We start from the raw sequence: 12049 nt of genomic DNA on the forward strand, positions 1-12049 counted from the left end.
TGAGGGGCCCTCGGCTCGCCCTTACCTCGCGTTTCCAGCCGCGGAGGCGGTGCCGCTCCTGCCCTCACGCCCAGGACGGCGGCTGCGGCAGCCCCCGGGAGGACGGTGCCCGGACCGCTGGCCAAGAGCTGGCTCCCGCGGGCAGGCTCGCTTCCAACAACCCAGCCTCCTCCTCGCTCCCCTCATTCCGCCGTTATTTGCCTCATTCCGCCGTTATTTCCGTCATTCCGCCGTTATTTCCCTCGTTTCGCCGCCGTCCCGCTGTCACAGCCCCCCTTTTCGCCGCTCTTCCCCCAGCAGGCGGACGCTGCGCAGCCCCAAGGCGCTCGGGGCGCCCGGGCGGGGGCAGGCCGGCAGCAGGCGGCGTGGCAGCCCTGTTTACACCTCACGCCCCCGGCAGCCCCGTTCGCACCTCACGCCCCAGCCGCCACCCCCCCCTTCCCCTCCCCTCCCGGGTCCCTGCCCGGCCCCCCCCCCCCGTGCCTCCCCCTAGGGGGCTGCCCCGCCGCACTACAACTCCCACAATGCCCCGCGCGCCCCCCCGCGCCGCCGCCCCGCCCCTTCGCGCACGCGCACAGCGCCGCCTACCTGCAAGATGGCCGACGCGGCGCCCGGAGGTTCCGGCACGGTAACGGCGGGGCCCGGTTGAGCCGTGCCGGTGTCCGGGGGGGGGAACCCGGGGGAACGGCAGCGGCCCGGGCTGCTCGCGGGGCCGCAGGGGCTGCGGCCTGCGCCGGGGGCTTTGGGGTGGGGGGGGTGGGGGTGAAGGGAGCGGGGCGCTGATTGGATGGAGGGAGGCAGGGGGCGGGGCTAGGCAGCGCGGCGGTGATTGGCCCGAGGTCGTGCGCTCTGATTGGGCGGGGGAGGGGGAGGCGGGGCTGTGGTTGCGGGGGGGCGGGTTTTTTAAAGGGGCCGCGCGCAGGTGGGAGATGGGGGGGCAGGTGGGGACTGAAGCACCATATATATATATGTGTGTATATGTGTATATATGTGTGTATATAGGTGTACATACGTGCACGTCTACATGTGTATGCACGTGTACATGTCTAGTGTGTATGTCCTCGTGCATACATACGGGTGTGTGTCATGGACCCGTAGTGTATCGCCGTGTATGTCTGAGTATGTCTATAGGTGTGTATGTATATGCACGTCTATATGTGTCTGTGTGCATATCTGCGTGCGTAGTGTGAATATATGCATATACATATAGATGTGCGTGTGTATGCATGTCTGTATGTGTATGTATATATGTAGTGTGTACGTATGTATACATGTATAGATGTGTATGTATGTCTATATGTGTACGTGTATGTATATATGTAGTGTGTACATGTGTATGTATAGATGTATATGCATGTCTATATGTGCATGCGTGTGTATATATGTAGTGTGTACGTATGTATAGATGTGTATGCATGTCTATATGTGTATACGCGTATGTACATGTGTAGTGTATATGTATGTGTATACGTGTAGACGTGTATGTGTGCATGTCTATGTGTGTGCATGCATACGTACATGTGTAGTGTGTATATACACGTGTATATGTGTAGATGTGTATGTGCATGTCTATAGGTGTGTATATGCGCACGTACATGTGTAGCATGTGTATATATGCACGTCTATATATGTGTGTACGCACCCATAGGTGCGTAGTGCGTATACCTGTGCGTGCCCCTGTGCAGTGGGGGACCTCTGGGCCCATGGCGAGCGCTGGCAGTGTGCAGGCGGCCGTGCCTGGGGGCGCCGGGCAGGCTCAGTGCCCTCTGCCCCGCGTGTGGGTGCCTGCGGCGCTGGTTTCACCGGCATGGTTCGGGGAGCAGCTCTGGGCAGGGCTGGGGCTGGGCAAGCAGGGCTGCTGGCAGGGTGCTGGCAGGGTGCTGGCAGGGCGCTGCCTGTAACGGGGCCTCGTTTCTCGGAGCTCTCGGCTCAAGGTGTGGGTCTGTGTCCGCAGAGGTCGGGCAGCAAGCACGCAACCACGCCGGCGGATAACTATTACCTGGCTCGGAGGAGGACTCTGCAGGTGGTGGTCAGCTCCCTGCTCACCGAAGCCGGCTTTGAGAGCGCTGAAAAGGCCGCGGTGGAGACGCTGACGGAGATGTTACAGAGCTGTGAGCATCCCGGGGGGGGCGACTTGGGGCAAAATCACCTTGGCCCCCTGAAGCTCCTTGTTTCCTGGTTTCCAGATTTGCCTTTGCTCTTTCAGACTTTTTGCTTTGTTGCATTTTTGTTTTGTTTTCATTTCTCTTATGTTAATCATGTTATCGAAAGCAGAAGGCCAGACCGGTGGCTAGAGCACAGCCACGGAGTCACTGACTTCTTTGACCGTGAGCAGTTTGTCTGAAGTGCCTATCATACTCAGAGGGCCTTAGGTATCCTAATTAGCTCCGCATATTGAGGTGCTGCCAGAATAAATAGAGAAGCACCAAAGTTCCAGACGTTTGGTGAGTGGTAGGCTGCAGTAGTAGCGCTGTGCTTGGCAGCTCTGCTCTTACTTCTGTGGGTGATGTGCCTCGATGTCAGGTCACACCACGTTCTGAAATCGAGGTGCTTAGGTTTTGTACTTCTCATTCTTGTGCTGCAGATTTGCCTTTTGCACTTGTGGAAGACATCTGACTTTCCGATCATCGGTGTCTCTGTACTTTGGCTCTCCTTTACTTTTAAATATTCATGCTGGAAGATGCTAGATTCTGGCAGCTATTCCTCATCCCTTGCTAGATTTGCTAAAAATTCAGATTTTGGGCTGACTGCCAGGGTTGGGTGACACACGTGTGGGCTCTGCCTGCACTGAATACGTACTGTGTTTCCTTTCCCCCAGATATTTCTGAAATTGGAAGGAGCGCCAAGTCTTACTGTGAACACACAGCCAGAACCCAGCCTACGCTCTCCGATATAGTGGTTACTTTAGTGGAAATGGGTGAGTAGTTGCCTCGTCCCACTGATTCCAGCTGCGAGCATTGCAGGAGATTTGGGTGTGCTGTGCTGGCAGGAAAATCTGTTCCAGAAGTTTCTGGTGCTCGCATGATGCCCGCTCTTCTAGGCCTCGCGCAGGTGCTCGGATGCTGCTGTTGTTGATGCAGCATGAATGCATCCAGAGCACATGATTTTCTTTCTCATGTACTTCAGAGCCTTTGGTAAAATTCTGGAGAAGCCTAGGAGAAGGGGTTTTTGTCGGGATAAACCCTTGGTATGATTTCTGTTTCCTCTTCTTCTGTATTTCAGGGTTCAATGTTGAAACGCTTCCTGCCTATGCAAAGCGCTCCCAGAGGATGGTCATCACTGCCCGTACGTGAGGAATCCTTTCTTTTCTTCTGCAGGAAATCATTTGGCATTTCTGGCTGCTGGCGTCCAGAGAGTTTCTGCTTTTCTGATGGACGATGCAGCCCAGTGCTCCTGGGCACGCAGTTTGCGTTACGGATCCTGTAACAACCATGTAATAGGTGAAGGACGGGTGTTTCTGCCAGATCAGTTGCCTTTGCTCCAGCATCCTCACTTCACGTGAGGTTTTGTTCTCCTTGGGTAGGAGAGAGGGGTCAAGGAATTCTTCTGGGATGCTAAACGCATCCTGAAACTATTGCTCATGGGATATGCTATATCCCTGCTGTAGGACCTGGAGACCTGGGTCGCAGCACGGTACAGGCTGGCACTTCTGTGTGCCTACCACTTGGCAGAATGCTGCTGGCTGATCTGTGTGTGTTTTTTTTTTTTTTTTTAACTGTAGCTCCTGTGACAAACCAGCCCGTGACTCCCAAAGCCCTGACGGCTGGACAGAACAAGCCGCATCCATCCCACATCCCTGGCCACTTTCCTGAGTTTCCAGATCCTCACACCTACATCAAGACACCAGTGAGTGACAAAGGTCTTCTGTGCCATTTAGGGTCTGTCTGAAGTCAATGACACCGGGAAAGGACACCTCGTTGGTTCAGAATGTTGTTTCTTCTGGCTCGATACCTCGCTTGTTGTTTGCGAGTTGTCCTTGCTGTAGATTTCTGGCTGGCTGACATCTGTAGCTCTCTGAAAATCTGTACATGTTGAAACTCAATGCTTGTGTGTAGCACCTGCATCCTAGCAGTAGTGTCTTGAACTTCAGCTGTCTGCACTGCATCTAGTAACTGTGGGGTTTTTTTCCTCCCTGCTCCCCAGACATACCGAGAGCCGGTATCTGATTACCAAGTCCTACGGGAAAAGGCAGCATCTCAAAGGCGTGATGTGGAAAGAGCTCTCACACGCTTCATGGCCAAGACAGGAGAAACACAGAGTCTCTTCAAAGATGACGTTAGCACGTTCCCCTGTGAGTTATCTCGGAAACGTTGTGCTGTAAATGACAGTTGTCTAACAGAGCATACACGCCAGTAGAATTCTTGTTACTGCAGGGGGTGAGCGCTGAAGGATTACATTGTGTTTAGCCTTCTGAGGCACTGAAAGGGAGGGAAATGACAGATTTTCTATTTTAAACAGGGATAAAAACCGTGGGTTCATAATAAAACCAAGTGGTAGGCTTCCACTCTGAACAAAGACTCCCTTTCTTCTGATGGTGGAGACCTTGGCTGATAGCTCCTCTCACGTGTTTATCCCAGTCCTGTCCGACCCTCTGTAACTTGCACTAGTCATTTCTTCTCTTACACATTTCTGTGCAAGGCAGTGGAGGTTGTCGCATTTCTCTGCCTGCAAAGCAGTGATAAGGATTCTCACCTTCCCAAGCCTGAGAGCACAGATGCCGGTGTTATCTTAAGGGGGACTGAGTGATGCCTATGAGTCGATTGAACTTTTATAGCCTGTGACTCTTCTGTTTAAAACCAGAACCAATGAAAGTGTTTATTGTCAATGTAACTGGTTAGCTTTGTGATCTCTGAGTTGAGGAGCCTGCTCCCACCCTGCTGACTGTGTCCTTTTCCCCAGTGATTGCTGCCAGGCCTTTCACTGTACCCTACCTGACAGCTCTTCTCCCCTCTGAGCTGGAAATGCAGCAAATGGAAGAAACAGATTCATCTGAACAAGACGACCAGACAGACACAGAGAACCTTCCCCTGCATATGAGCACGGTACGCCCGCCTTCAGAGATTGAGGTCTCTCGGGCCTGACTTTCGTAAACATATGAAACCTCGTTCTTTGTCTGTCTTCCTTGCAGCTGGGCAGAGTGGGTGGAAAATGGTAAAGCGGGTTGTGTTTTACCGGATGTAAATGACTAACATTGCCATGGTTCTTTGACTTTTTGCAGGGTGCAATGTATAATGAGGTTATCTAATGTTGGGTAATGAGCTTTCAGTGCAACTTCATTTTTGTGTTAGAGCAGAGAGATTGCCCCAAGATCCTGTGCTGTTCTCAAAGGGGATCTGTTTGTATTAAAAATCAGGAGGCCTCCCTCACCTTTAATGCAGCTCTTTGAGTGCTGCTTTTTATCTTGACAATCTTTTATGTTTTGCCCATAGGTTGTGTGGTTTGAACTTCTAAGCCATGTTTAGCCTAACTTTGGTTGTTTATGCCTTTTTTTTTCTTTTTTTTTCCAATGTGCCAGGATGATTCAGGACCTGAAAAAGAGAACGCTTCAGTGTTACAGCAGAACACCTCCCTGTCTGGCAGCCGGAATGGGGAAGAGAACATGATAGACAACCCTTACCTCCGGCCAGTAAAAAAGCCCAAGATCCGCAGAAAGAAGTGAAACGTAGTCAGCTGGCTGCTAAAAGAAAGAGGAGCCCAGTTCTCTGACTGTTCTGGGGGTCACCTCTGCTGCTGCGGGTGAGAGGCACCATGGAGCAAGACAGAAGAGGCAATCCCACGGAGTGGCAGAAGCAGAGGAACGATCTCTGTCTGCCTAGCGAACTACACTCTCATCATGGTTTGCAGTGCTCCCTCTTTCCCCTCCGCTGACTTGGAATGGTCAATGGTCAATTCCCTTAAAAGCGGTGAAGGCCACCAGGTTACAGATGGGAATGGTCTCGTTTACTTTGCTTTCTTCTCACTGTCGGAGAGATTTGCTCTCTGAAGAGGCGAGGGACACAAAGGTTTTTGCAGCGCAGTGCTTCCCAGCAGGCTCTGCAGAACACAAAGGCATAATTCATTTCTGGCTGTCTCGCAGGCTAGAAGAGAAACTCCTGCAATCAGCCCTGTCTGGCCTTATAATCTAAGGAGCATGAATTAAGAGACAGAAAAATCCCAGAGAGGTTTCTTTCTTTGGGTTGTTGGCAGGTAAAAGCAAACAGACTTTTCTTTTATAAACTAAAGGCATCTGATGTGCTGGTAAGAGGGTGAAGTGTAAATACAGAGCTAAGATGGCATTTTATTCTCACTTTTCTGACTGCAGCTGCACTTCTAACTTAAAAGCGCTAAGTGTGGTGTTTACCCTGCTCTGCTTTGAGATTATTTTCTAGCAGTATGAATAGCAAGATTTAACAGCTGCTTCGGGCTATTTTTCAGTTCTATTGTTAGTTTCAACACAGCACAAGTCCTTTGAGAGTTCACGCCTCCACCAGCTGTTTTGAAAGATGCTTGCTGAAAAACTTGGAATATGGAATAAAGCTGTATTGATTACAGTCTGCAGGGCCATGCTATTGATCACACGTTTTAATTGTGTCACTTCTCGGATATGAGCTTTTATCAACAGAAGTTGCTCTTTTTTTTTTTTTTTTTTTTTCCTTTTTTCTTTCCCCAGAGAAGAGCCTTTATTGCAGAAGTGAAAATAACTGCTGGTGGGAGTGTTGTAATTGTTATCCACTTCTGGAGGCCTTTCTTTTAATTTTCATTCAGCCTTTACTTAGGGAAAATATGGGTTGAATTCCTTTGACAAAAGACTTCTGTTATTTCGTCCAGTCTCCCAAGCATGATGAAATCATGTGGATTCTGTAGTCCATACTATCCATCAGCTTTTTCTCCTTCATGCAAGTCCGTTCTGAAGGGAAGATTGCTTTAAGCAGTAGTCAAGATTGCACTTCTGGATGAAAATGTGGCGCTGAGAGAGGCAGTAAAGACTGGCTGCTACAGATTACCAGACAGTTTATTGCTTCCTGGAGTAGTATCTGAGTGCAGGGAGTCTGTTGCAGTCACTGGGAAGATCAGAGTTGTGTTGTGTGTATATGTTCACCTCCGTTCAGTGAAGACATCCCTCTTCCCCCATCACCCAGGGAGGAGGAAGACAAGGAGGAGTTCTTTCAGTGAGAATAGAAGTGTTCCTGCTAAACAGTCTGAAATAGTATCTCTAGCAAAAAAAGTCCTGCATGTGCCACTGCCACTTTTGCTGGTGCCTTGGTTGTACAGAATAAAAAATGTACAAAGACATTGTATATATATATATGTATATATAAAAATTTATATCTTTTTTTACTTGGATTAGGCGTTTTTCATAATGACAAAATCCCTCGCTGGGTAGGGGAAAATGCAGAATGATAATAGTAATTTTATGATCACAATAAAAGAAATTTTATCTTCTACAATTAAAACTGACGGAGCCCTTAATGTTTCAGAAAGAGTGGAAAAACACCTGAGTGGAGCCTGAGTCTGTGTTCACTGGGGTCTACTGGTATTCTCACTAGGTGGCAGGTCTTGTTCTTTCCTCTATATCTCTTCCTTTCTCTACAATAACACTTGATTACTGAGAAGTTTGGGAATTTTCCAACAAAAACTCTGGTTCGTTACAAATATGTTCAGTGAGGACAAGGTATCTTTTGAAATACCATCAGTTTTGCAAAAGTTTTATGAGAAGGTTTCCCCAGCTGCAGGTGGAACGTGGTTGAAAAAGACCACAGAATCATAGGTACTTTTTAGTTGCTTTTACATCTCTTACACATGTATTTTTCTCCTGATTATAAAATAAAGTTAGATGGAGGTGAAGTATGCAGTATCAGCCATGAATACGATGGTGGAGCTGGAAACAGAGACGTAAAATACTGGTCCTAGGACAGTACAATTTCCAGTGAGTTGCAACCCCTCCTTCGAAAGATTGCACCAAAAAGGGCAATTGAGAATCGACAACAACATCCCATTTTGTCAGCTGCAACTACAAAGCATCCTCTTGTGGTTGTGAGGGAAGGGGCCAATGTGCATCGAGAAGAAAGGCCTTGAGCAGCTGTTGCACTGTGTATGCAAGAGCACTTGAAGACCGAAAGTGGGAAATTGGAAGAATATGTTTTGTTTTTACAGTCAAAATTGGACTACAGGTGAAATTGCTGCAGGCACAGCTAAACAGACCCAGAAAATTCGAAAGCCTGCATTGTGATTGGTAGTCATATCGAGTACAAATATTGCGAGTTCTCAGTTTTCCCCTGAGATTGAATCGAGTCTGATCAGTGTGTGTGTGAAGGTAGGTTGCAAATATTTATAGAAATCCCTTCAGCCGGAGTTGTACATTACCGAGACACCTGAGGGTAAACACGAGGACCTTTCTGTTTCAGACTATATTTATTTTTGTGGCCAGATTCTTGACAAGCAGCATGTTGGTTGCTCGAGAACAGCTTCTTCTGTCCGTAGGGATGATGCTGGTCACGCACAAGTACCTCTCACAGGCCACCTGGTCTGGCTGTTCTCAGCACAGCACTCTGTACCCAGGATGTTTACTGTCTGCTAGTTTAATACGGTTGCTGGCTGTGCACAAAGCCATTCTACTGTTGTCCAACGTACCCGACGGCAGCACAGTAGCGGTGGCTGTACCGTGTACGACCCCACGTTTCTCAGCTCTTCAGGCTGTGGCAATTTGTTCTGATCCACGGATGGGAAACCCCTCCGCACAGCCTGGAGAGGAGGAGGGGGTGGCGAGGAGGCTGGGGAAGGCAGGTGGCAGCTGAGAGAAGTTAATTTTGTTCCTTTCTGGTGCCAGCAAGGGCTGGATTTGGGGGTAAAAGCCCTTTGTGGCAGGGGAGGCCATGTTAGGGCAGGTGGCTCCATTGCGGCCTGCAGAAGATGGCTGCCGCCCCGCCTGGGCCAAAGGCTGAGGGAAGCGGGGCCAAGGGATGCTGAGCACCAGCATCGCCAGTACCAAACACCCTCAGGGGCAGGAGAGACCAGGCACCACACCAAGTAAGCACAATTAGCAACAAGAAATGCCTCTTTTTGAGCAGGTTTTATTAGGGAGGCAGGGTAGTGCAGGTGAACATCTCCACGAGCAGGTTGGGAGCTCGGAGCAGGCTGAGGGCCCTGCTGGATGTAACATGGCTGCTCCTCAGCTCAGCTCTCATACAAACTCAGGTAGGCCACGCGGTTCCGATGCTTGATGAATTCTCTGTCCACCATCAGCTGAAAGAAAACTAGTAGCTGTTAGATATTCGCCATGACGATTCCTGCAGAAAAGGAAGAAGTGAGGTGGTGCTGAGAACTGCAAGCTGGTTTTCCAGGCACTTTTCCTTTCCCTTAGCCAATGTTTTCACACTGGAAATGTTTGCTTTTCAGCAGAGCTGTGCAGAGAAGTCTGTCCTCTGATTCTCTCACTTTGTGGTTGGAAACTAAACTTCTAAAGCAAACTACGTAGTGTAGCTCTTTTTTTTGCAAACTGGCATTTTCTGACAGAAAAACCCTTTCTATCTCATTTCCCTGGCTAGTTCAGCTACATACCCAGCAGGCCAGAAAGGAAAGGATGACAAGAGATAGTGCAAATGTGTTTAAGTAATCATCTGATTTCCTTTGTTGGAAGCACTGAGCTGGGAATAACATCCCCTCATCCCCGTCCGTACCTTCTGTACCTCTGTTTTTAGCATCCTCTTTGCTGGCATTGGCACTAAAGACCAGTCTGGAGACCCAAACTTCATCGGCCAAGTGATCTTCTTGTGTAACTGCTTGTCTGTGTTATAAGTTCCAGGTCTAAAGAAAATAGGGACATAGTATCTCATTTCTGGACCTGTATGATGTCTGTAATATGGAAAATTACCAGCCCTGCTTTGACCCAAGGGAGAAATGCCTGTTGTGGTCTTGTAGTCTTCATGCTAGGTTAAAGACTAAAGCAAAGGAGATTTTGAAGATAAAAAAACATTATTGGGAACTCAGTTACCTATTTCCCATTTGTGTCTTAGTATTTTTCTCCTCTAGTCTTTCTGATTATTATTAGAAGTGTAAAAAATGAGTTATATTACCCAGGGAAAAGTTCTTTATTTGAAGGCTTATCTGGAAATCGTGATGTCTTAGAGGAAAATGGAGCATGGGAAGGCTGGCATTTTTGGTCTTTGTTCCAGAATGACTGGTACGTTCCTGGGCCGGGAGTCACAGTCTGCAAGAGAAAGAAATTACAATATAGAAGATTTTGTTCTGCAAGCTATTCCTAAATGCTCCGAGCAGCATTTAAAGCCAGCCAGCTGGGCATTGCAGACCTGCTGTTCAATGCATGCCTTGGCTACTCTGATAGCATAAAGAAATCAGAACAGTTCAAATCTGCATTCTCTAATAATTACCCAGTATATTCTGTGACATCTCGCCTGATATGTTGTTATTCTACAGAAGCCGGGCCAGAAAACATATTGGGTTTGTTGAGGTAGTACAGCTGAGTTCCATCCCTGATTTTGCCTCAATATGTACACCTATGTGTGTGTGACAGATACAAAGGAACGTGTACGTACAAATCCATAGGTCAGTGTTGCCAGAGCTTCAGCGATTGGTGATCAGCCTCCAGGCTCAACACTTGCCACTAGGCTATCTGTAGGGAGATCTATGACTACCATTATTTTAAGCTGGAGGCAACCCCAGCACACATGATCACAACTGATGGTCTGTGGTAGGATCAGCCTAAAACGTCTTGTAAAGCTGCAGCTCTGCCTCTTTGAAATGTGCTTTTCTTACCTGTGGCTCTGATATGAATCGCTGGGCTGTTCTTGCTCCTATCACGTAGCCTTTTGTGCTCAGTGTTTTTTTTCCCCACGAGTATCTGAGGCTGCTTGCCTGTGGTTCAAAAGTAAAAATATCTTACTAACATTTTTAAGACACCGTTTGGATCAGGGGAATGGGAGAAGTACCTGAGCGGCAGATGTCATTCTTCTAATTTCTCGCTAATGTAGAGTGCTAGGACAGCTGGAGCTTTGAGGACTGGTACATTTGGAAGGTAACTTTTCCAGAAGGGGAATTTATTTTTCAAGGAATATGTGCAAACCTTATACAATGGATTTGCAGGGCAGGCATGGGGTACTCTGTGTCTGGCTGGCTATAGTGCTAGTTTTCTTATAATGTGTGTCTTCTGTGAAGGAAAAGCTCTGAGAATAAAAGTCAAACAACTTACCTCTTGACTCTGGTAACAGCCTGGCCCAAGGAAGGGGTTTCCCTTGATGGCTCCTAGCTGGATCCCCAACCTGTCTGGGGCATGGTGGAGAGGAAATGTTTTCCGCTCTTGACAGGACCCAAACGAGATTCTCTTCTGTGCATCTGTGAGACCAGGAGAGGGAAATGCCAGCGGTGTGATTCACCCACCTGGAGACGACCACCTGCTGCTTTTCTTCCTTCTCAGGTATCCGCTGCTCCCTGAGGCCAGCTGTCCCCTTATCTCTCAGCTGGGAGTTTTCCCCACCTCTGGATATCTGCGAGGGGCCTGCCCTTTGGATGTTCCCTGCTGCCACAAAGGCTTCTTTTTCCCCAGCCTGAGCAAAGAGGTGCCTAGCAGCAGGTTGTGGAGAAGATTGCTGGAGAAGCCTGGTGCCGCCAGAGAGACAAAGCCCTCGTGCCACAGACCCTCATGCCTGCATCTCGCAGGGCTCACCTCTGGGCTCCCTCTGTGCATCCATGCCAGCAGTCAGACGGGTAAGGATGTCTGTGTACTGCAGTTGCTATAGACACGGGGAGGCCTGCTGGAGGGAGCGCAGGCAATGGCAGCACCTGAAGGATGCATGAAAAAGAGGAGGTTTGATAAAAGCCTGGCGGGTTGCACTGTGTTGGCTCCTGCTCCCAGGAGCTGCTGTTTGCACGAAGTCAGTGGGGGAAGCAGTGTGTACGTAGGTTGTGCTGTCAGGACCCTCCTCTCCGTGTTCTCTCATGGAACAGCCTGATCTGCCCTTTTGTCTGCTCCCTGTCTTTTTCCCTGTGCCTGTCTGTCATGGTAAAACAGCAAGAAACTCCTGGAAAAAGTCATACAGGAATTAAGTCCACCTTG

At 48.9% G+C, this 12049-nt stretch overlaps 3 protein-coding genes across 25 annotated transcripts in view; 1 reads left to right on the plus strand and 2 right to left on the minus strand.

The window, feature by feature from the left end:
- The window catches only part of CCND3 (cyclin D3), a 44043-nt gene extending 43431 nt beyond the window's left edge, over nt 1-612 (minus strand). For 2 of the 3 annotated variants that reach the window (XM_048070817.2, XM_048070818.2), the window contains exon 1: nt 26-428. The gene's annotated coding sequence lies outside the window, so the exon portion shown is untranslated. Of the gene's footprint in view, nt 1-25; nt 429-588 lie in introns of those variants that run through there. The other variant, XM_066983066.1, reaches the window with a different exon arrangement.
- Nucleotides 561-12049, plus strand: part of TAF8 (TATA-box binding protein associated factor 8) — a 40117-nt gene continuing 28628 nt past the window's right edge. For all 15 annotated transcript variants that reach the window (XM_066983051.1, XM_066983052.1, XM_066983058.1 and 12 more), the window contains exons 1-8: nt 561-628; nt 1955-2111; nt 2819-2917; nt 3223-3285; nt 3722-3846; nt 4144-4291; nt 4900-5042; nt 5516-9006. In XM_066983051.1, coding sequence (XP_066839152.1) covers nt 596-628; nt 1955-2111; nt 2819-2917; nt 3223-3285; nt 3722-3846; nt 4144-4291; nt 4900-5042; nt 5516-5659 — 912 coding nt within the window. In that variant the 5' untranslated portion in view covers nt 561-595 and the 3' untranslated portion in view covers nt 5660-9006. The remainder of the gene's footprint in view (nt 629-1954; nt 2112-2818; nt 2918-3222; nt 3286-3721; nt 3847-4143; nt 4292-4899; nt 5043-5515; nt 9007-12049) is intronic.
- Nucleotides 9034-12014, minus strand: CIMAP3 (ciliary microtubule associated protein 3). Of its 7 annotated transcripts, none has more exons than XM_066983067.1 (8): nt 11660-12006; nt 11471-11582; nt 11186-11328; nt 10753-10851; nt 10368-10493; nt 10053-10186; nt 9657-9783; nt 9034-9222 (listed from the first exon to the last, which is right to left on the minus strand). In XM_066983067.1, the coding sequence occupies exons 1-8, from the start codon at nt 11678-11680 to the stop codon at nt 9154-9156; spliced, it is 831 nt and encodes a 276-aa protein (XP_066839168.1). In that variant the 5' UTR covers nt 11681-12006; the 3' UTR covers nt 9034-9153. The 7 variants fall into 7 exon arrangements, with proteins under 7 accessions (XP_066839168.1, XP_013052070.3, XP_013052073.3 ...); XM_013196616.3 differs by having other exon boundaries at nt 11186-11255; nt 11374-11582; XM_013196617.3 differs by having other exon boundaries at nt 9145-9266; nt 11186-11255; nt 11374-11582; nt 11660-12014.

The sequence above is a fragment of the Anser cygnoides genome, chromosome 25 (genome assembly GCF_040182565.1).
Source record: "Anser cygnoides isolate HZ-2024a breed goose chromosome 25, Taihu_goose_T2T_genome, whole genome shotgun sequence".
Classification (NCBI taxonomy): domain Eukaryota; kingdom Metazoa; phylum Chordata; class Aves; order Anseriformes; family Anatidae; genus Anser; species Anser cygnoides.

What these genes read in the sequence shown, in the direction of transcription:
- CIMAP3 (XM_013196616.3), bottom strand. Translation starts at nt 11,680, where the DNA reads ATGCACAGAGGGAGCCCAGAG. An exon ending in CAGCAGGTGGTCGTCTCCAG is followed by an intron (nt 11,256 to 11,373) that starts GTGGGTGAATCA and finishes TGCCCCAGACAG; the next exon opens with GTTGGGGATCCAGCTAGGAG. An exon ending in GATTCATATCAGAGCCACAG is followed by an intron (nt 10,494 to 10,752) that starts GTAAGAAAAGCA and finishes ACACACACATAG; the next exon opens with GTGTACATATTGAGGCAAAA.